The 22,656-nt window shown below is 56.5% G+C and overlaps 1 protein-coding gene across 2 annotated transcripts; it reads left to right on the top strand.

Annotated features, from left to right (window-relative positions):
* The first annotated feature begins 43 nt into the window (after nucleotides 1-43).
* Nucleotides 44-18,691, top strand: LOC110085047 (hexosaminidase D). 2 transcript variants are annotated; one of them, XM_078381423.1, is made up of 15 exons: nucleotides 44-189; nucleotides 5,389-5,539; nucleotides 5,962-6,058; nucleotides 6,982-7,216; nucleotides 8,365-8,474; nucleotides 9,421-9,508; nucleotides 11,245-11,409; nucleotides 12,129-12,312; nucleotides 12,583-12,654; nucleotides 13,322-13,526; nucleotides 14,031-14,113; nucleotides 14,549-14,627; nucleotides 14,978-15,079; nucleotides 15,966-16,055; nucleotides 16,452-18,691. In XM_078381423.1, exons 3-15 carry the CDS (start codon nucleotides 5,964-5,966, stop codon nucleotides 16,636-16,638), a joined length of 1,695 nt encoding a protein of 564 aa, XP_078237549.1. In that variant the 5' UTR covers nucleotides 44-189; nucleotides 5,389-5,539; nucleotides 5,962-5,963; the 3' UTR covers nucleotides 16,639-18,691. The 2 variants fall into 2 exon arrangements, with proteins under 2 accessions (XP_078237549.1, XP_078237550.1); XM_078381424.1 differs by lacking the exon at nucleotides 44-189 and adding an exon at nucleotides 1,392-1,514.
* Nucleotides 18,692-22,656: the final 3,965 nt, after the last annotated feature.

Below are 22,656 nucleotides of genomic sequence, written 5' to 3' on the forward strand. Positions count from 1 at the left end.
GGGGAGGGGAGGGGAGGAGGGGGTGGGGGCGGCTGGCGGCTCCTCCTCCCCTGAGCCGGGCGCCCGCGGCGGGGCTGGGCGATGCCGGAGCCGGAGCTGGAGCCGGAGGAGCCGCTTCCACCGCAGCGCCTCCTGCACCTCCACCTGCACCTGGCCCTGCACCTGCCGCCGCTTCACCTGCCCAGCCAGGTGGGAAGGAGGGAGGGGGGAAGGGGGGCTCCTCTGCAGGGGGGGAGGGGGCCAGGTGTGGGAGGGGGCTGCCCCCCCGGGGAAGGTCTCTCTCTCTCTTCCCCCCCCCCGGTGCTCCCTTTGCATGGCTGCTGCGGGGCTGGGGTGGCGGGAGGGGGGCTGGATGGCCCCATATATGTGGGTGGGTGGCTCTCTCTCTCCCTCCCCCCCCCGCCTATAACTCCCCTCCCAACGTGCTGGAAGCAAACTGTGGGGCTGCGGTGGGGGCCCGGCAAGGATTGGGGCTTGGGGGACGCTGGCTCCCTGCCTTCCTTGGGGGGGGGGTTGTCTCCTCCACCCCACCCCCACCCATCCCAGTTTGGGAAAGGGGGCTGTAAGGCTGCACTTTCCCTCCACATGGGCTTCGTTCCTCCCTGGGCAGGGAGGGGGTGCCCTCCACGCCCTTCCAACCCCAGAGGCGAATTCAACCGCCCCCCCCCTCGGTTCTCGCCCCCCCCAATGGCCCAGAGAGGACGAGGAGCCCTCTGACCCCTGGCAGATGCACTCCAGCCACCACCACCACCACCCCCAGGACCACAGAACACCCCTGCGGTGGAACGGGGGGGGGGGGGCTGGTTAGCATCTTCGGCCAAGGAACCCCGGCTCCTTCCTCGGGCTGGCGGGTGTGGGGGGGGGTGCAGGGGTGCCTTCTGTGCTTGCCGACCCAATCCACCTGGGATGGCTGTTGGTGTGTTTGTGTGTGTGTCGGTGTGGGTGGGCGGGTGTGGGTGTGGGTCTCTGGTCCTTGAAGGGCACCTTCTTGCATGGTGGGTTTGGAAGCCGGAGGGATGATGCAAGGCAGGCGCTCCAGAATCCCGCTCCTGCTGCCTGTTTTGGTTTGCATTCCTGTTTCTTCATCTGCGCTTTGGACTCCGGTGTTTACTGACCTTGGGACGGTGGCCTGGGGCTCCCCCTGCCAGGGTGGGCGCCTGCGGGATGCTCCTTTCATCCCCAGGGCAAGGGTGTGTGTGTGTGTGTGTGTGTGTGTGTCTGTCTGTCTGTCTGCAGCAGCTGGACTGGGTGCTGCCACCCCTGGAAGGCTGTTGTTGCCACTCGGTTCTGCTGCCGGGAGAGGCCCAGGGGAGGCCAGCGGGCCTCGGGGACAGAAGGGCAGGCCGGCCGGCAGGCCTTGTCTGCACTGACTTCAGCGCCAACGCTGCCACCACCGCCTCTCCTTCCCTCCCTCCGGATGCTGCTGAACAAGCGGCCGCCTCTGGCGATCCAAAGCAGGTCTTGCTTAACGCATGCCGTTTCCAAGGCACCTGGAACGTCTTCCTGCTTTTTTTGTAAGCTCTGTGATAGTGGTGGTGGAGGGCTTAATTTGAATCCAGGACTTCCTTCCCATGCTGTGCCCTGTAGTTGAGAGATGCCACCTGACCCCATGCACCAGGCCCCTGTGCTTCTCGCCCATCCTAACCACAGCCAGTGTGGTACGGTGGACAGCGTGTCGAACTAGAACGTTGGGGATCCGGGTTCCAATCCCTGCTTCACCACAAAAACTCCCTGGGGAGGAAACTCAGCTGGAAAACCACTCCTCGCACCTTTGTCGCTCCTTGAAAAACCTCTTAAAATCTCCATATGTCGGGAGTGACTCGAGTTGCGGTAACGCACACGAAACTCAACTATTCCTTAGGGATCCTGGATGTGGAAAATGGGGGGGGGGGGAGAGAGGATCAACCAGGGGAATACAGTACACTTGATTTCTAGTGAATGTTTGGTGGTTATTAGTCGTCGTCGTAAGATGAAGATCCTGTTTTATGCAGGGTAGCAGGCATTCTGCCTGCTTCCCACCCCCCAAAAAATGCGACACGTGCCTCGATTTTGAAAACCCCATCCACTTTTTTTTTTGAAGGAACAGGAATTCCTGTTCCACGTTGCTTGTTCGTTTTCTTATTTCAGCTGAGCGGAAAACGGCATAACTTGACTGGAACAAAATGCTCTCGGCCGTTTCCTCCGTGCTTCCGACCAGCATCTGCTGGATGCTTCTCGGTTTGGAAGATCGGGGACGAGGTGGGAGGGGTGGGAAAATCGGAAGGTTTGGCCACCCTCCGAGGTGTTGGGAGGAGATCCCGTGGAAGTTGGTGCAGCTTCGGCTTGAGTCAACACGGGGGAAAATCGCCCTGGTTATCAGCAGCCTGTGTTTCAGTTTACGCTTAGATTAGGGGGGAAAAAAGGTGTTCCTTTTTATGTAGGGTGTGGTTCGCTTATGGGGAGGTTTAGTGCTTGCCGTTTGTTCCAAAATGGGCAGGAGAGAACCTGGACTGGCGTGAAACTGTGCCGGTTTTAAAATCATCCTTTGAGATTGCAGCCTTTCACGGATGCGAGGATGCTTTCAGACAGAGGACTGTTCTCCGGCTGCTCCTCCAGTGGAAGACGGTATTCCCTAAAAGTGGACACCTAACCCATCCTAAATCATCTGTGGCTCATGACTTAGTTCTCCTGTGGATCTGTGGCCCTGAATAGGACAAAAAAAGGGGGGGGGGGTTCCCAGACCATCGCTGAAACCACAGCCATCATTTTGGAGAGAAAATGGTGTCGATTACTTAAGGAGAAGCAGGAAAGCGCACAGCGTGGCTCCTGCCCTCGGGCAGCGTGTCAGCCTTGATGGACTCTGGATTTCGAGCCACGCCAGCCACTTGTTCCTCTCTTGCCACCAAGCCAGTAGCGCCCTGTGGCGTTTTACAGGCTAACGTGATCTCCTCTGGGGCCGAAGGGTTGGTGGATCAGGACAGAAATGAAGCGCCTTCCTCGGGTGCAGGATTAATAGTAATTCAGCCAGCAACAGTTACAAACTAGGGTCAGCCCGCATCCCCAGGCAAAGGAGAAAAATCAGAGCAAACCCAGCCCTGACGAATGAATCGGCAGATTCTGTAGGTCTTGGCTTTTCTTTCAAGAAAAAAAAAAGGCCACGTGGTTTAGCTCAGGAAGGGCTAAGCAGGCAGACTTCATGCCCTTCGAATTTTTTCATGCAACCTTGCATGCAACCGAAGCCTCGTGGCAGACGGACTGGTCAGTGCGGTCTCGTGGAACTCACCCTGTTTTTTTCCTAGAAGGAGGCCAGGGGAGTTTTATGACTTGCTGGGGCTCAGTTTGAAAAGGTGCTTTTTCTGCAGCCTCCAGATGTTGGGGGATGCCAAGACCCCCACCGGCCCAAAGGAGCAGAGCTGAGACTGAGGCAATGCTGGGAGTTGTGGTCCTTGTGGACGATGCGCACATATGCGGAGATGCGCACATGTGCCAAGGCGCAACGTTTGGGAAGGATTCTCGAAAAGAAACGGGCATGACCCGTCAGCTGCCATTTATGGTCACCCAGAATCCTGGCGTTTCTTCCAAGGCACTTGCACTCCACTGCCTAACAGTGGGGCTGGCCCTGAACCACTGGAGAAGCGTGGGCAGCTTTTGTGATGGCTTGCAGGAGGTGCATTACTTCCAGGCAGCCGATCCTCAGCCCTTTGGTGGCACACACATACACTCCTTCTCAAACGCCTAGCCTCGGCCGTCCTCCTCCGTGCGTTTGACCGCCAAAGTCAAGGCTGGTTACAGCAGATCTTCCCTAATCCCGCTCGCCCCATAATCCTTCCGTCGTGGAAGGGAAAGCCGCGCCTGGCAGCTTGTCCGCAGCCCGCCGGTGCTGCATTAGCCCTCCCGACAGCTGTGGGGCCTTTGCAGACGGCAGCTGGGCCGGGCCCATCACTCTTCTTACCAAGGCCCCCCATTCGCCACATCTAGGGAGCGGGCAGGGGAATTATTGCGGCTCTCCCATTATCCCTCGCTGGGAAGGCGCGGAATTGCGTTTCACAAGGAGAGATTAGGATTTCCACAGCTGCAAAGCCGGGAATTAGAGGACGCCACCTTGCCGGGAGGTGTTGAATGGAACCACGGCCGAATTCTCCTGTGGAAAAAAAAAAAGGAGAGAAGCTGTAGGACCCACGTTACGAAGCTGGCAAGGCCGGGAGGCGTTCTGCAATTTGGGCGGCTTGGGATGAAGGAAGAACCCGACAGCAAAATCGAGGCCACCCCGCCTGCCATCTTGGGCTTCATTCGGGCCGGCCGGCTGCTGTGCAAGATGGGGGTTGCAGATCCAGGAATATAAAAGGGAGAGGGATCTTTCTGATGATCAGCAGAGCAGAGGGAGAGAAAGCGCCAAGGGACCAGCCCGCCATTTCTCCTCTCTGGACCAGCTGGCAGTGGTGCGCAATTATTTATTTGGAGCAAATATTATTTATTTAGTTCCCTTGTAGGGAGAAGAAAAGGCATTGCTTCTTTTCTGCATCGTGGAGCATCCCATTTCCCATGCATGCATGTTGAGATGCAGTAGAAAACCACATCTAAAGTGGAAGTAACTTTTATTCTTTGGACGATAAAGAAGCAACAGTATTATTTTTTAAAGCCAAAATAAATCAAATCGAAGAGCAACAGATTGCTCCACAAGGTGCTTTCCGGAGGGGAAAACATCTTTCTGTAAAAATAAGTGTAAAAGGGGGTCGAATTGGACATCCGGAAGGACAGGCAGTCCCACAACCCAGTGAGTTAGGTCTCTGGCTGCAGAGCCAGAGGTTGGGAGTTTGATTCCCCTGCTGTGCCTCCCTGACAGGGGCTGGATTGGATGATCCTTAGGGGTCCCTTCCAGCTCTGCAGTTCTAAGAGGATGATGCTGCTTACTGTGGTCTCAGGGTTATTCACATAGACTGGTCAGTTGTTGTTGTTTGGCAAAAGCGGGCTGGCGTGGCAGAAATCCACCTCTCTGCTTCCGGCTATTGCCTGCTTGACAGGTATTATCGTGGTTGTTTACGGGCACTGTAACAAGACCATTTTTTTCACCCCAATATTATACCCCTGTAGAAACTCCTGTTGAAATTATTATTTCTGTTTCTTTGATGTTGTTCCGAACGATGCCTCTGCTCTTGTTGATGTCCTTCAAACGTCCTGTAAATAATGCCAGGGATGGCGAAATGCATGTCAGTGGGAACCTAATGTAAATAATAAACAGGATAGCAAGTTGCCGTGTAAACATGCAAAGGTCCCTCTCCGGAAAACCTGGGCTTCTGGAGTCGATCGCGATGGGACTTGTGTTCTCTGGGGCGGCCGCGGAAGGAGACGGATGTTTGAGCCCCACCAGTCCATGCTTCCAGCCACAGCTTTTTTCCTCTCTTTTCTTAGGGATGTCCCTCCGTTTTGAAACTCCAGCAGGGCAGGGCTGCTCCTCGGAAGCGCAGGCGACCTCCGCCCCGTGACTTTTCTAAGCCTGCCTCAACCCCTTGAGGACGGCGTGACCTTCCTCCTTGGCTCCCGGTCAGCTGGGGATTCTCAGGTAAGACCAGAACGAGCGCCAGAGGTGGAGATGTCTGCTGCGCCGGTTTGTCTCTGTGAATGTCAGGACCCTCTGAGGCTCCCCGGAAGCGGGCTGGACCTCGACTCGTCATCCAGAGTAGCCTCTAGCCCAGTGGCAAGGGAGCAGCAGGGAGCAGGCGCTCTGTTCATGCTCAAGGGAGGCATTCGGCCCCCAAAGTCCCAGAAATTCAGCAGGGAAGTTCGGAGAACATGGGTGTATTTTGCCCGGGGTTGACTTCCCCAACGCAGCGGACTCAACAGCTCCCATCAGCCATGCAGGGTGAGAATGGTAGGAGTTGTAGTCTGGCACCCTGGGGGTGGTCCAGGTCCTGCTGGCAGCTGTCTGGCAGCCCCATGGAGCTGAGTGACCCCCCCTCCCCTCTGCTTTGCTCTTTCTGGCAGACATGGCGCTCCATCGCAACCAGAAGCTGAACCTCCTGCGCCTGGCGGTGCTCCTGACTGTCATCCTGGCCGGCATCAAGTTTTTCTTCCGGGACAGGTCGGTGTTGGGGGGGGGGACGGTCAGTCCTGGAGTGTCCATGTTCCTCCCTCTCTCTCTGTCTCTCTCTCTCTCTCACACACACACACACACACACTGTGCCCATGTTAATCATGGCCTTAGAACTGCAGAGCAGGAAGGGACCCTATAGACTAGATCAGTGGTTCTTAACCTTTGTTACTCAGATGTTTTTGAACTGCAACTCCCAGAAACCTCAGCCAGCACAATTGGTGGTGAAGGATTCTGGGAGTTGCAGTCCAAAACGCCTGAATAACCCAAGGTTAAGAACCAGTGGATTAGATCATGGCGTTCAGCCACTGGCTCAGGAGGCCCAGCAGGGAATCGAACTCCCGGCCTCTGGCTTTAGAGTCGGAGATCTAAACCACTGAGCTACCCGGCACTCGTCGCCTTTGAGGCCTTCACAGACGGTCGTTCAAAACAACCAGCGGGGCAATGTGTGCAGCAGACCAGTTAAAGAGTTCTAAGCACTCAGGTCGAAGGACCCTTTAAAGGACAAATGGGCATGAAAAGAGCAGGATTTGTGCCCCAGAAAGTGGTGGAAATTTTCAGTTGGAGGTTGTTTGGCTGCCTGTCAGAGATGGTGTCCCTGTGGACTGTATACCGTGGAAAAGGGGTGAGACTGGATGAGCGTTGAGGTCCCTTCCAACATGACAGTTCTGTGATGCTCTTATTCTGGGGGGGGGGGGTGGGCTGTGAGATTCCCTGATTGCCAGAGCCAGTCCAGAGCCATAGGACACGCGCACCCCTACCACGCCGTGGCCCCCCAGAGTTATAACAAGATTCGTGGATGTTGGACAGGTTGCAGGGGGTGGCGGTTTTCTGCCGGGCACCAGCCACCCACTCCCCCTTGCCATGCCCGTGGTATCTGGCTTAAGTGTTTGCCCTCCCTTCCTCCCGCCCAGTTTCACGCTGGACCCGCGCAAGGACTCTGACCCAGAGAGTGGCTTCTGGGGCCAGGTCGGTGACCTCAAGCAGCCTGCCAAGTCGAGAGGCCCTGCCTCAGAGTCCAAGGTGCCCATGCCGGCCGCAGGGAAGCTGACGCGAAAGCAGACGCTCCAGGACTTCAGCTCGACCCAGATGCGACTCGTTCACCTGGACCTCAAGGGGGCGGCCCCTAAAGTGTCCTACCTGGAGCAGGTGAGGTGCACCCCTAGCAGGGCGAACGCAGAGGCCAGCTTTATTATTTTAAAAGACCTTGGAAACGCTTTCGCGATAACTGGCCCAGGAGGCCTCCGCGGTGAAAAGCTTCATCTCCTGATTTTGCAGAGGGAGACCCCCTTTTCTCTCTACTCAGCTGGCAGCTCTCCAGACAGGTGCGAGGATGTCGCAACGCTGTGTGTAGTGCAGGATGAACTCCATCTGCCTTCTGGGGAGAACGGAAGGAACCAGTTACGCCCCAGAGCTGGGTTGACTCAAGCTATCCTGTTGTCCACAGAGTCTTGCTATGGGTCCTTATAAATGCAGTAAGAAATGTAAAATAAAGATATTCCAGGACCTGAGTAAATAATGCCAAGGAAAGCTACCAGCGATAATGTTTGCATTTTTCCCCCACTCGTTGGCTAGCAATGAGGCCAACCAACTCTGTACGGTCCAGCCGTATCAGTAGACCCGCCTTGCTACCTCCGGTATTTGATAACTGCCCGTAGTTATTCCCATAAAATAAGAGCAGAGGGCCGTGAGCCGGGTGACAAATGCTGCTCTCAGACTTCCAGGTTGCCAAGATGCAGAATACTTTTCAATGAATCAAATCTCTCCCACCAGCCGTGTGCATGCATGTGTCTTCATGTACGTGGTGTGCATCTGTGTATGCAGAGGTCTCGTGGCTGGGCTTCCTGCGGCCAACGTGGGTCAGGGTGCTCCTGGCCACGTTATTTAGACTCCCCCCTGCATGCGTTTGTTTCTCTGCTTGTGGGTGGGAGGAGACGGGGACGTCCTGGATTGTTCCTTCTGTTTGGGCAGGTGGGGCGCAACCCTCTGGAAACCCCCACCCCACCCCCCGCTGCTCCCCCTACCACCAGGGCAGGGTGGAAGGTGTTCTTGGCTCTTCCAAGGGGCCGGCTGAGTCGCGAACCAGGTCTCGCTTGCTCGGGCGCTGGTGACTCCATGCCCTGCCTGACCAGTGGGCGTCGGCCCTCGCCCTGGAGGCTTTTCTTCCCCTCCGTTCACTTCCGAACCTTGCCAGCCAGAAGAGGCTTTGGGCTTTCCCCCCCCCCCTCGCAGCATTCCCGGGGGGGGGGCCCTCAGCAAAACCTATACGTTTTGGTTTCACGCATGCTCCCCTGCAGGTCTTCCCGCTTTTCTCCAAGCTGGGTGCAAACGGCGTCCTGATCGAGTACGAGGACATGTTTCCCTACAGCGGCGAACTGGAGATCCTCAAGTCTCCGTATGCTTACAGGTAAGCTGAACTGGAGTTCGGCTCCTTTAGCGGGCTGGGAGGGGGGTGTCTGGGCTTGTGGACGGCATGGCGGATGGGAGCTGCACAAGCAGGCTAGGTTCTGAATACACAGGCTGCAAGGGGTGGGCATGAATGAATGAATGAACGAATGAGCAAGCAAGCAAGCAAGCAAGCGTGCTGCTTACATACCACTCCATAGCACTTAAAGCACCCTCTGAGCGGTTTACAGGTGAATTATGCAAGCTACACGTGGCCTGCCCCGTAAGCCGGGTACTCCATTTAGCGACCTTGGAAGGGCAGAGGGCTGTGTCAACCTTGAGCCAGCTACCTGGGATTGAACTCAGGTTGTTAGCAGAGTCTTGGCTGCAGGGCTGCCGTTGAACCACGGTGCCACGAAGGACATGTTCCTTTTTCTGCCTCTCCCCTTTCAATTATCAAGCAAGAGAAAGATCCTTGTCTAGCAGGTCTCAAACACCCTTCGTTGTGTTGAGATCACATCATGGACATTGACTCCTTAGCATGAATGCCTTGAGGTTAAAAGAGTTTTACTGTTGGTTTGTGCAGAGGGACAACCAAGCGGATGCATCTCCCGTTCTGAAAAATCAGGTGTCAAAAGCTATGCTCAAACATTACGTTCAAAAAGTTATTTTAAGAAGACCAGATGCTTTGGGTGGCCTGTCCTATTTAAGCCAAGAATGTGGAAGTTTTTAAATGGGCAACGTATTAGTGCAGACACATTATCTCCAGCCTCTAGGAAAGCTGAACCAAAGCATCTGAAACGGTGATGGGCGGGGAGAAGGTCCCTCCCTGCATGCAGCACCATCTCCTCCGGTGTTGCTCACCCCCCCCCTTCTCCTCTCCTTCCTGCCCATCTTACAAGCCCCCCTCCCTCCCCCCAATTCGGACCAATTCGCTCCTCCTGACTTGTCCTCTTCTTTCTTGGCAGCGAAGACGACATCGATAAGATCCTGGAGCTGGCAGAGCTCAACAGACTGGAGGTGATCCCGTTAGTGCAAACTTTTGGCCATGTGGAGGTAGGTAGGTAGGTAGGTAGGTGGCCTCTGGGCTTTTTCAATGCTGGTGGCCATGCTAGGTCTCTGTAATCCCATTCAGGGATACTCCCCCCCCCCCCGGTCCCCTGAAGAGGAAGCAGGAAGCACATGCACCTCGTGGGGGGGGTGTCATTCCCTCTGCTGACGTCCACAGTCCAGCGGGAGAGTGGACAGCCTCCGTATTTATGCCCGTAGGAATCTTAAGCATAAGTGGGAGGCAGCCCTGGGGGTGCTGGGGGGGGGATGCACTTCCTTCAACCCAAAGTCCAAATTCAGTTTTGGAGGGGTTATCGGAGGTCATCTTGAAGTCGTGGCCAGTAATCTCGCCTCGCCTTGCGCAACGGACCTTATGTCTGTTCAGCACCGGTTAGGCTTCATCGGGAGTACTGAGTTCCGTTCTGGACATCACACTTTAAGAAAGATGCCAGGAAACTGGAGAGAATGATGTGCCACCCCTTGGTGGCATGCTGGACATCGCAGGATGGTGCCCTCCTTCCAGGGTGTCCGGAGAGGCTGTGGGGCTGGTTGGCCGGCCAGCTTATGCCACCGTTTTTTAATGCTGTAATGGCTTGTGCGTTTGGGGTGAAGGCGTGACAAGGGAAAGCGGCCACCCCTAATCCTCTGGGGATTTGCTCCCTCCCACTGCAGTCCCCCATTTACGAAGGCTGCACACCCCACTGGAAAAAGATTTTGAGTGGAGCATGCACATTTATTAATGAAAAGAAACCAGCGTATCGTGTGTGCCTCCCCTCCCCAACCTCCAAGGGCACTTCCTGGGCATTCTTACCCAGGTGAGGACGGTGGCCGCAGAAGCCACGAGGCAAGGCTGAGGTGCTCACCTCGGACAGAGGTTGCCGACTTCAAATCTGGTTAGGCTGGTTCCTGCCCAGAGGGCTGGATGGCAACGGGGCTGACGCACTGAACAAACAAGCAGTACTCCTGCTGTAGATTTATTTGTCAAGCAGAAATCTGATTCTCCAGACCTGGGAGGGGCCGCTCGCCCTCCCTCCCCCCCTCCCTCCCGGGAGCCGTACCAGGAGCAAAGCTGCCTTCTGCTCCGACCACCAAGGCCCAGCCAGCGCTGTGGGGCCGTTTTTCTGCCCTTTGCTTGTCCAGGGTGGGGTGGCCCAGTGCCCCTCGAAGCCAGCCTCACCCCCCCCCCCCCACACACACACACCTGTGACCTGGCAAGCTAAAACTGCGAAGGGAAGCGGGTTGAGTGCCTAATCTGGAGGCTGGGTTTTGTTCTCTGGGTGCTGCGTTGCCAAGGCGGAGGGGGCCCAGATCGGGGGGGGGGAGGGGGAACCTTTTCCTGTTTGTTTTTTGTTTGGTTGGTTTTTTTGCATATGCATCCCAGATAATCCCTGTGTCTTTGGGGGGGGGGAACATTCCGGACATTGCTTTTTTCCTTGAAGCGTTTAACGCTTTAAATATTTTGCATGCATATTTTGAAGTCCTTTCTGAACCATGCCATGTGCTGGGTCCCCTCGGGTCTGCCCTGCTCTCTTTCCCCTAACCTAACTTGCAGGGTTGTCGTTGTGAGGATAAAGCAGGAAGGGAGGGAGGCAGGCAGGCTACGTCCTCTGCCTGGAACTCCCTGGAGGAAAGGTGTAAATCCAGGAAACAGACAAGGGACCCTCTGACTTTTTACCCGCCCGTCCTTAGCTCAGCCTTCCTGCCTCCACCCCCACCCCGGGGTCTCTCCTCCTCTCTTGCAGTTCATCCTGAAGCACGACAAATACCGACCCCTGCGGGAGGTGGAGCGTTTCCCCAACAGTTTCAACCCCCACGTCCCGGAGACGCTGGCCCTCGTGAAGTCGGTGCTCGGCCAGGTCCTGCGCAAGCACCAGCGCTCCCACTGGGTGCACATCGGGGCCGACGAGGTCAGTGTGTGTGTGTGTGTGTGTGTGTGTGTGTGTGTGTGGGAAATCCGGCTCGAAGATGTGGTGCTCCCACCAGGTGTGGTAGACACACACAGCTCCCATCTGGCTGGGGGTTTTGGGAATTGTAGTCCTGTGTTATCTCCTTTGTCACACCTGGGTTGTATCCTGTGGTGGGGAAGGAGAGGAGGAGAGGTGTGTGCGTTTCTCTCTCCCCCCCCCTTTCCCCTTAGCCTAGGCTGCTGAAGCGCCACCATTAACCCTCTGCTGTCCAGTCACACATGCACACCCAGCTCCCAGCTGGACCAAGCGAGTCGGGACGCCTCCCGTAGCCTTTTGGAGCCCTGAGGGAGGAAGGGCTTCCCTTTCACAGTGCCAGTGGGGTTATTCCCACCAAATGAGTGGGGTTATTCCTGCCAAACGAGTGGGGTTATTCCTGCCAAACGAGTGGGGTTATTCCCGCCAAACGAGTGGAATTATTCCCGTCTGGGCCCCACGGCCAGCCCTCGGTGGCTGAGCAAGGATCGTGTGGAGGGAGATTGCAGAACACACAAACACACTCCGGGTGGCAAGTTCACCTTCCCGACTGTGTGCAGAGGCCACCGACAGAAGTGCGCCGGGAGGCCTGCACATGGGGGTGTGCGTGCAGGCAGGCAGGCTTCCGCTCCGGGAGGTCCTCCAGCCGACCCATAGCAGCCTCTTCTGCCCCCCCCTCCCCACAGGTCTTCCACTTGGGGGAGGGCATGGATTCCAAGAACTGGATGAGCCGCAACGGAGGAGACCTGGGCAAGATGTACCTGAACCACATCCGGGAGGTGGTGAGCTTCATCGCTGGCCAAGCCGGCGGCTTCCAGGTCCTGCTGTGGGACGACATGCTGCGGAAGATCAGCCCGGGGGCCCTCCAAGGTCAGTGCCGAGGCCACGGCAGCTTCCAGAGCGGGGCCGTTCGGGCCCCGTCACCCACGGGTGGAGGGGTGGTCCATTCAAGCACAGCCGGGCCACAGGCAGCCTTCAGCCCAATCTCGGGGGGTAACTAATGCCTCCTCTTGGATCTCTCAGGAGAGGTGGGGGCTGAAGGCAAAATTGAGAAATTGGTTTGGCTGCAAGGCGCTAGTCCTCAGTATCTGTCTCCTGAATCTGGGCAGACGCTTTTCATTGCAGCCTTCTCTCTTCCAGATTCTGGCATCGCCAAGCACGCTTCTCCGATGCTGTGGTTCTACGCCCCCGACTTTGATACCCAGCAGATTGGTTTGTCTGCTTTCTATTGTTTTGTTTTCATTTTCCGAATGTATGTTTTTCCCTTTTGGTTAAAATTGTTTCAAGCTGAGGGATAAATAAACGAAACTGGAGCCGTGAAATGGGGACAAACGGCAGAGGAGCACAGGGCAGACGAAATGGAGGGTGGAGGCGGGTGGGAAGGGGCGTCGGGTTTGCCAAGAGGATGCCAAAGGAGGGGCAAGGGAGAGCTTTCTCACGAGCCCACCTTTGCCATCGGTGTCAAGAGGCATTCAGAGGACGTTATGCTTGTATCAGGGAGCGTTGAGGCATGACAAGGGTGGGTATGGAGGATCTGCTGATCTGGATGGCAGACGGAGGCTTTCTCTAGAGTAAAAAGCCTGCTGCAGACCCCTTTCTAACCCTACCCTATTTGGAGGTCAATCTCAGTCCTGCAGTTCAGTGTGATTTACTCCTGAGCGCACAGGGCTTCAGCCTTGAGGACTAGGAACTTGTCCAAAAGCGGAAAGGAAAGGTCTCGGGACACTGTGGTGTGAAATCCAGACCTCAGGGAGCACGATGTTCAAAAGATGGGGCCCTGCGCGCGTGTCCCGCACAGCCTGGATGCGGAACGCCCCTCTGCCTGAGGACGTACGTGTGCCTCGGTGCCACCTCCGCCTTCCTCTCTGCTCCCTTCTAGGAAAACACATTGCCAAGTACGCCGAGTGTGGCTTCAAGACCATCTGGTTCGCCAGCGCCTTCAAGGGCACCACCGGCCCCGCACAAGCCTGGACTCCGTTGAACCACCACCTGCAGAACCACCTGAGGTGGCTGAAGGTCATGCAGTCGATGTCCGCCACGCCTTCCATCCGCTTCCAGGGCCTCGTCCTCACCGGCTGGCAGAGGCAAGTCCGCCAAGCGTAGTCCCCCGCAACCCGAACGCTGGCCCTCTTCATTGCCCCTGCCCAGGGGAAGGCAAAGGGAGGCACTCTGCTGATGCTCAGAGACACCCAAGTTCTCAACCCCACCCTGCCTTCCAGCCGGAGTTGCTGGCAGTGAATCCGATTCGGGGTCTCCTCCCAACGCTCAGTCACTTTGGGAGATTTCCCAAAGATGCCTTTTTTTTGGAAGGAGGAGGCTTCAGGGGGTGGCAGTGGGGAAACACACACTCCCCCCCTCAAATGGGGCTCGGTCCTTTTCTTTTGTGGGGAGGAGGGGGGGTAAAAAGCTGGCTCTTTGGGGTGGCAGCACCAAAGACACTGGGACTTTTGACACTGCCGGGGGGGTGGGGGGGGAAATCTCTTCCTGTAAAATTGGATGTGTTTGGGGGAATGATTAGGGCTTTCCTCCCCGCACATCACAGCAACCAGCTTTCCTCTCCTCCCCCCCCCTCCGCCCCTTCCCTGCAGGTATGATCATTACTCAGCTCTCTGCGAGCTCCTGCCGGTCGGCATTCCGTCCTTGGCCATCTGCCTCCAGACCTTGGTGAACGGTGAGGGTCCCTGATGAGGATTGGCGGGGAGGGGATGATGGGACAGGACATGGAAGGGTAGAGGAGCCGGTGCCTCCAAGGCACGTTATGACTCAGAAGGGCAGAATCAAGGGCCTGACAGGGATGGATGCGCACCAGCCCTGAAGGCACCGCCTGTCCCCGAGTATCTGCCCAGCTCAAGACTTTGAAACCAAGACTCGAACTAGGTTCAGGGGTCCCCTGCCAGGAAAATCTCCCCCTGCCTGCCCTCCTCCCATTCCCCTCCCTCCCTTTAGAAGTTGTTTGAGAGCCTCTGTGAGGATGTGGAGAGAAGTTATCCGAAGCCCTCTGTACGCCCTTGGCTTTCCAAAACTCTTTTGCCCAGCTGCTCTGGCTTTAAAAATCTGCAGGGTGAGACGGGGGGGATGATGGGTCCTCCCTTTTCTCCTCCTTCAGGGGGATTTACCGAAGCCACCAAGAAGAAGGTCCTGGCCATGCTGGGCTTCCAAAGCATGAATCTAGAGAAGAGCACCTGGTGGGTCTTGGCGTTGCCTCTGTGTTTTTCAAAAGCGCCCCCATTCCTCCCTCCTGTCAGCAGGATTTGGGGTTGGGAGGGACGGCGGGTCTGGTCGCTTTGAGCCACCAAATCTCCAGGCAGCTAAAAATCACGAACCTACACCTTTTGGAGGGAGAATCTCTCAGAGGCTCCTTCTGGCCGTACCAACGCTTCCATGGTGGGAGAAACCATTTTGGGGGGTGAGGGGGGTGGAGGGCTCTCCTTGGCGGCAGGTTTTTAAACTAGGTGACTCCGGAGGGACCCCTCGCAACCCTCGCTGATCCTACAATCCGGCATCTCACCCTGTCACCGCCTTGTGTTTCCACCAGTGATGGCAATGGGGCCTTCCCAGGGTCTGACATCTACCGGATGGTGGAGCAAGTCAACAGCCAGCTGAAGGACTCAGTGGTCAAAATCCTGGAGGAAGAGAGGTATGTGTTTGGGGGTGGGGTGGGGGTGGGGAAGGACTTTTCTTCCCCAATGTACTGTCCCATGGGGCAGGGGGCTGTCAACGTGACAGAAGAGCATCTCTTGAGCTTTAAGAGACCTGCACCCTCTCTGCCCGCATAGGCTTTCTCCACTCTTATCTCCAATCGCTGATCAGAGATAAGAGTGAAGATTTTGCTTGCCTGGCTCTTTTTTTTTTTTTTTTTAATCTCCACTCTGTGGCTGGAGGGAAGAAGGGGGTTTCCTTTCTCAGCCCTACACACCGGAACTCCCTTCATCGGCAGAGGAGGCGCCTGGGTGGGCGGAGCAGGGAGCCTGGCCTGAGAAGGAGACCTCGGTTTCCTGGAAGAAGAGACCCTTCTAGGCCAGATCCAGCATGAAACCGTACAGAAAGAAAAGCATCCGTATCGGGCAGGAGAGAAATGTAGCCGACTGGCTGAACAAGCCCTGTTTACTTGTATCGATGCAGCGATTCTTCCTAGGACTTGGGTTGGATTTGGCTGGGAGGCATGTCTCCTTTGATCTTGGGTCGTCAGCTCTTACCTCTCTGTCTCTGTCTCTGTCTCTGTCTCTGTCTCTGTCTCTGTCTCTGTCTCTGTCTCTGTCTCTGTCTCTGTGTGTGTGTGTGTGTGTGTGTGTGTGTGTGTGTGTGTGTGTGTGTGTGTGTGTGTGTGTGTGTGTGTGTGTGTGTGTGTGTGTGTGTGTGTGTGTGTGTGTGTGTGTGTGTGTGTGTGTGTGTGTGTGTGTGTGTGTGTGTGTGTGTGTGTGTGTGTGTGTGTGTGTGTGTGTGTGTGTGTGTGTGTGTGTCCTTGCCTGGGATTCCCGGCTGCTTAATTAATCGGGGCGCCTGGTCTCCTCCTGGCACGGCAGCTCCATCAAGGGATGGTTCAGCCCCTACCATCGGAAACACCAGTTTGGCAACCCTCGCAATCTGGAGAACTTCGGTAGCAAAGTGCTCAAGTGAGTGAATTCTCCCCACCCCACCCCACCCCCGGCCCCTGTTGCAGGAGGGTTAGCGGGTGGGACGAAGTCTCCAAATCCCCATCACCACCAGAGAGAGGGAGGAGAGACGCTCGAGCTGCAATCGGGGGGGTGTGTGCCTCGTTTGGCAAGCGCCTTGCAGCCGGAGCTCTTTCTTTGAGTAAAACAGGCAAACTGTGTGGATGTGTCCCACTCTGATGGAGAGTAACGATTATTATGGGCTGCCCAGTCTGTTCTTTCCCCGGTAGAGAATACTCAGAGGTGGTTCCCCCTTCCCTAATTCTGGGGACCCGAGTGCCGATTTTGCCCAAGGCTCCCCAGGGTTCTCTCCTCCTCCTCCTCCTCTCGTTTCCAACGCGGGCTCTTTCTCCCCAGGGTCCACGAGGACTGGGAGAGCTTCATCCAGACCCTCCGCTCCCACCTGGAGGGCATCTACTTCCCAGACACGGTGGAGGAGTGGATGGAGGAGAACGTCAACCCCCACATGGACCGGCTGCGCGAGTTCGTCCGAGACTTCCGAGAGGTCATCCGCCTCAACGCCCGGCCGAAGGCTCTCGACTAGGGAAGGGGTGGCCCAGAGACCCAGGCCGAGGAGGGTGGCTCTTCGGTGGTTGCATATTAAATATGGGGGGAGGGGAGGGGGACGGAAAAGGTGGGACACTGAGCCCAGGCCAAGGAAGGCAAAGAGTCCGGGGCGGGTGCAGGCTTCGTTTCCCAGCATGACAGGACAGGATACGTCTCTGGGCCCGTTCCCAATCTCCACCCGGTTCCTCTCCAAAAGATGGGGATGGGATTGGGTGGGTGAGAACTAGGCTTGGCAATGAACAGAATTGTGTCCACCCCCCCCACCGCCCCCAACTGACCGCTGTGAATTTGGATAGACTTTCTGGATCTGTGGAGCTGCTTCCAGAGTTTTTCTCCCAACAAAATTCTTGGAATGAGAATCTGGAGTGGGGGAGACCCTTTGCCCCCCCCTACACCTGCCTTCCTTCTCTCTTTTCCTTCCTTCCTTCTATGTTTAGTTTATATCAGTGTACGAAAACCCCTTTGTACAGGAGTGGCTGGGCAGACTGCAGTCCCCAGGATTTGGGGTGTGCTAGCGTGGGGGGAAATCTGGAAATTTCAAGCCCCCAACCCCCCCCCCCCAAAGTCACTTGTTTTACGTAGCTGTTGCCTTAAGGAGCGCCAGAAAGTGCTTTGGGCAAGCTGGTTGCCGCCTCCCTGAGAGGATGCTGCCTTGTGTGATAACTGTACCCTGTGGCCGAGGCCAAGGGGCAGCTGTTGCCTCTTTTCCAAGGGGGGGGGTTGGCGGGGAAGGGGGTTAAACGGTACGGGAGGAGAGGAGAAAGGGCAGCTCGTTGCTTTTTAGAAGGTCCCGTTCACTGTCTGTCTTTTCTCTCCGCTTCCCCCCCCCAGCTCCCAGTCTCACCCCCCCAAAAAAACTGGCTGAAGCCTTTGCCCTCTGCTAGAGCCCCAGCACATGGAAAAGATGGAAAAGAGGCAAATCTGCCTGCCTGGGGAGGAATCGGCTCTCAGGGGTCCCTCCTGGGCGCAGGTGGAGGTCAAGGCCAAACCCTCTTGTCGGCAAGCCACAGACCGGACATCAGCCGGGGAAGGGAGGCGTAGGAAAGGAGGGCCTGAAGGCAGCCGAGGCGCTCCTCCTTCCCCCAGGGCCTACGGTCCTCTTTTAGGGTTGCTGTTCTCTCCTGGGCCACCTGGCAACCTTCCATGCAGCCCACCCTCCTGGGCTGCTCCCCCAGATCCCCTCCTCCTAGAGAGAGGGACGGCCAGGTCCTGGCCCCCTTTCCTGTACAGCCCCCCCACCTTCCGGTAAAGGCATCATAATTGCCCAAGGTGGACGGCTGCTTCTCTCCTTTGACCCCCCTCTCTTGGGCTTTGGAGGCTGGTGGCAGGGAGGGAGTCCCCCCCCGTCTCTCCCCCGCCAAGGGTTGACACAGGTCCTCCTTGCTAAGCTCTGTCTCATTTGGGGCATAAAAGGAGACCCCACCCCACCCCACCCCACCCCAAGCACCTTCGGAGCGGCCAGCCTCAAGGCAAGAGAATAAACAGTCCGGAGGTGCTGGGTTTGATCCCCATGAAATGTCGAAGGCCCTTCAGCACCTGCAGCCATGGGACCCCACGCAACGTGAGTGACCCCCCCCTGCTGGTCCCCTGGCCTCCTCAAGGCCTGCTCTCCCCCCGCCCCCCGCAGGTAAGGCTCCCTGGATGAACAGTCTCTCTGCGGAGGGTCAGCGGGGCCGCCCTGCGTCCAGGAGGTCGAAGAAGCCAAGGTCTCTTGTGTCACCCTGTGTGGGTCGTCTCCTCCGCCTTTTCCTGCGGCCCGCGGGGCTGTCCTCTGAAAGGGAGACCCGCACCGGCCAGTGTGTGTCAAGCGAGGGGCTAGGTTCTCCCCCCCCCCTTACAGTCCTCGTAGGGCTCTGGGGACGGACAGCTGTTGCCGCTCCCCAGAAGACAGGATTTTGGGTTCAGGTTGGACATCTTGTGCGTTGTGTCGCGGTTTGGGGGTGTGCGTGTGTGCTTTGTACAGAACAGATTCCTTCTGTGACGTGAACGACGACGACCGTGAGAAGAATAAAGTATTTTTTTATAAAGAAGGGCTCTTACGTATGGACTTAATATTGGGTGGGCGACTGTAGGAGGGCTTTCCCTTTGCAGATCTCTGCTCTGTTCCTGGGCTTCATAGAAACAGCTCCCGGAAAACATCCTTAAAATGATTTGTTTGTTTTATTTGAAATGATCCGAGTTTAGAAACCTTATGCTTTTGGGTCACGACGGCCGGAATTTCCCAAGCCAGACGGCTGCGTTATTTTGGGGGTGGCTGTGTTTGGTCCCTTGGGGGGGGGGGTCTACCAAGTTGGGAGGTTTCGGGGGGGGGCCTTGGCTACCCAGATGTTGGCACCATGCAAGGCTCGTTAACAGAACCAAGATCTGGACCTCGCTTTCTGTGGGCTTCGTTCTGCGCGGGATGGAGCGTCCTCATGCGCTCCATGGGCCCCATGCCTTTGCTGCTTGCCCTGGGAGCGAGGCTAGGCAACTCTCCTGGCCACTTCTTGCGGCCGGCTGGCGCTATGCTCCCCCGGGACGAAGGGCCCTTTCGGGCCAAGAGGTGGCGCCCTTCTCCAAGGCTCCCTGCCGGTGGGCGAGGCCGGGCTTCCCCCAGGTGTGCCCCCCCCACCTGCCTTTTTGCAGAGGGCTGGGTCTTCTCTCTCTGGCTTTGAGCGGATCCACGCCACCTACCCCTTCGCCTCTGGATCTGAGAAGATGCGTGACTCAGCGTTCCGTCTCTGTCAGAAAGGCTCCAGGCGGCTTGCATCGATTGAGGGGGGGTTAACATTAATCATATGAAGAACAATTAAAAGTACACAAATGACGGTCCCCTTGCCAAATGTGGGCAAGAGCAACAAGGGGACGCATCGGTCACAGACATCCTCCGCTTGCTCCTCGACTCTCACAGAGACCTGCGTTCGGATCTTGCCCCAGAATCCATTTTGACTCACGGTGCCCAGACTGGAACCCGGCTAAACCTTACACCGCCGGGGCTTCTGAGCATGCACAAAGCACAAATCCTTTACACATCTAAATAACCAGAACGAGGCCCCGTGGGAGCTGAGAGGGCAGATGCAGGAAATTCCCATTGGGAACGAAGGCTCCGCTTCACCCAGAGAGCCGGGATGGAGCCCAGCGCCTGTCTCCCCCGGCCGGCTGGGAGACCAGAATCCCTCCGCTCTGCTTCCTCTCTTCCTTCACCTCTTTCCCCACGGAGCCTGGCCTTCCCGCAGCCTGGGAAATGATGGATTTGCAGCTGGGCCAGAGGCTCCCACCACCGGGAGGAATCTGGGTCATTGCTGCTGCCTCCGCCGGCTTTCCTCTGGAGAGGGGACCATGTTCTCTCCCTGGCGCAAGTGTCTCTCTCTCCTTACCGAGCAGCGTGCCACTGCCGCCTGCAGGAAAGGAGGCGCTCCAGGAGGGAGAGAGAGAGAGAGAAAGGCATTGCATGTTTAGCCTTGCTTTGCCAAACAGAGGCCAAGGGATACATCACCCAGAGAGGAGACTTCCCCACATGGAAAAACCTCTGGATCAAAAACAGAGAAAGAAATCAAGCCTTGTAGGTAGAAACCTAGATTGTCAGGGAGCTAGGATCTCCTTGGGTGCTTGCTTTCGAAGGGAAGAGGTTGTTTTCTACAGGAGCACCCAATCATGCGAGTCTCCACCAGTGATCAGTACAAGGGTGGCTGCACATCTTTCTTTTGGAAGGATCGTCCACTATTTGAAGTGCTGATGGGGGGGGGCAACCGCCCTTCTGAAAGGGCCCTGCATTTGAAGGGCTGGGTCTGGTCCATCTCCAGTTTGAAGCTCCAAAGCGCCCAAGCTTGGCATGCCAGAAAGCCCAAAACAAGGAGAGGGGTTGGAAAAGGAGTGGGTGGGTGCATGGTCTCACCCCCACCTCCTTTGCTCGCCCCCTTCAAAAAAAAACAAACACCCCGTTCTTGTTCCATTCCCTCGTTCCAAGCTGGTCTGGACAAGAAAACTGCCAGGCAATGCAGACCGACTGCAAAGTTTTATCTCAGGTCTCCCTTGTCATACAAAAACACCCGCAAAAGAGTCTGGGTTCTTCAGCAACAACCTGATGTCCGAAGGTTACCTGAAGAGACATTTTGGGAAGATCATTATGGGCGAGGAGGGGGGCAGTGACAGACGGAGGGGGTCCAGTCCTGGCAGCACGATGCTCAGCCTATGGGGACATCTGAACGTAGCCCATTGCAAGGAAAGGAACCCCTTCATTTCAAGTTGAGCCGAAACAGATGTTAGAGATAATCCATAATTTGTCATGAGAAGAGGGGAATCCTTAACAGCTGAGAGCCCCTGAGTGCATGCTAGGACTGTTTCCCATTTCAAACCATTTGCAAATGAGCTTGCTTTTTTTTCCTGGTTGCTCTTTTGAAGGCCGATATCCCAGATGCGAATTCTGCTCACCCTCTCTCCAGCAGGAACACACCAGCCAGCTATACACCGATTGTGCTCTGTGCTTGTGAGTTTCTTGTGGATGTGTGTCGGTGAATGCACGTGTGTCCCTGGGAGGGTCTGTCTGCACCTAAGCCCTGGTGGCACGCTGGCACCAGGAAACGCGGCTGAATGGGGAAACTTGTTTGGAGAGAGCTGAGCCCCCCCCCCCGTCTCACGGCCTTCCGCTCCCTCGGGCGTCTGCTGCTGTTTAAGCCGGTCCGTTGTTCCCTAATAAGCTGGGAGCCCTTTGGATTAAAGGCTGGGCGGACAGATGCCACCAGGCGTCGATGTTTGTACTGGCACCACTGAGGGACCACAGAAGGGCAGCCAGAGACGGAAGAGAGACTCTTCCAGGGGGCTGCAGGCCGCTCCGCCGAGCCCAGCCCAGGCCGGGGCTGAGCCCCACAACCCGTCGCCTGAGGGGGTGACAGGCCTCCGCTCCCCCACGGACTAAGAGGCATGCCTCCCCCACTGGCTGATGCCGCCAGCCACAGCAGGCTGCTCTGGAAATACCAGCCAGAGTCCGATCGGGGATTGGTCAAACTGCTCAGGGTGGGAGTTCGATCCCCCTGATGTGTGGACTCAGGGATCCAGCTCTGCAACTCTAAGATGATGATGATGATGATGATGATGACCTATGGAAATGAATGCACACAAGTCACAAGCCTCTCACTGATGAGGCACTACAGCTTGTGGTTCCTGGTTGTGCAGTTGTGCGATGCACACGTAACCAGGAACCCTGTTGTCATATTGTTAATCGCTGGTGATTTGCTGCCGTGACTTACATGATTATTACACACAGGTAAGTAGTCAGTAAGATTCTTGCCTGTGTTTGCCACCTTCCACCATACGTACAAATCTCGTGTTGTTGGTTTTTTTTTATTATTATTATCAGAGGCCGTATTTTATGTTTCATCACTGCCGGGAAGGCGGGTTGGGGGGCCCCAGTGGCAGGGTCTTACGTGCAGGGGCTCCGGTTAGGAGAGGGGGTCCCTTTCCGCTGCTGCTCTGCTTTGTGGCTTCATGGGGTTGCTCTCCGGTGGTTTTGCATGAGGCTTCCCGAATCGCCTCGGCTGGCAGAAGGGAGGAATGAGAAAAATGGTAAATAACCGCTGTTGTTTTACTTAGGAAACTTCTTCAGCTGTTTTGCTTCCCACAGGAAAGACAAGAGACCTGCTTATCTCGTAAGGATCACCGGGTGCTCTTGCAGGCACAGGACCAAACAGAACCAGCTTGGGGGGCGGAGAGGTGTATTTATGTATTGCTTTGGGGTGTCCTCCCCCCAACACTATTTTTCAAGGAGTGAGTTTTCACACAGCTATAGGGAAAATAAGAGAAAGAGGGGGGGGAGTGAAAGGTGATGGAGAGCACCCTCTCTGAGGCTGGAAGCTCAAAAAGACGGCGAGGCGCGGCCTCTCTCTCGTCCTCCTGCTGTGTGGCTTTGCACAGCAGCCGGGTGAGTGGGTGGGTGTCCTCAGATTAAAGGGGAGATTAAGTGGGGCTTCCCCACCCCCCAGCCCCACAGCCAGTCCTAGATTGAAAGGTGGGGGGTTGG

The sequence above is a fragment of the Pogona vitticeps genome, chromosome 13 (assembly GCF_051106095.1).
Source record: "Pogona vitticeps strain Pit_001003342236 chromosome 13, PviZW2.1, whole genome shotgun sequence".
Classification (NCBI taxonomy): domain Eukaryota; kingdom Metazoa; phylum Chordata; class Lepidosauria; order Squamata; family Agamidae; genus Pogona; species Pogona vitticeps.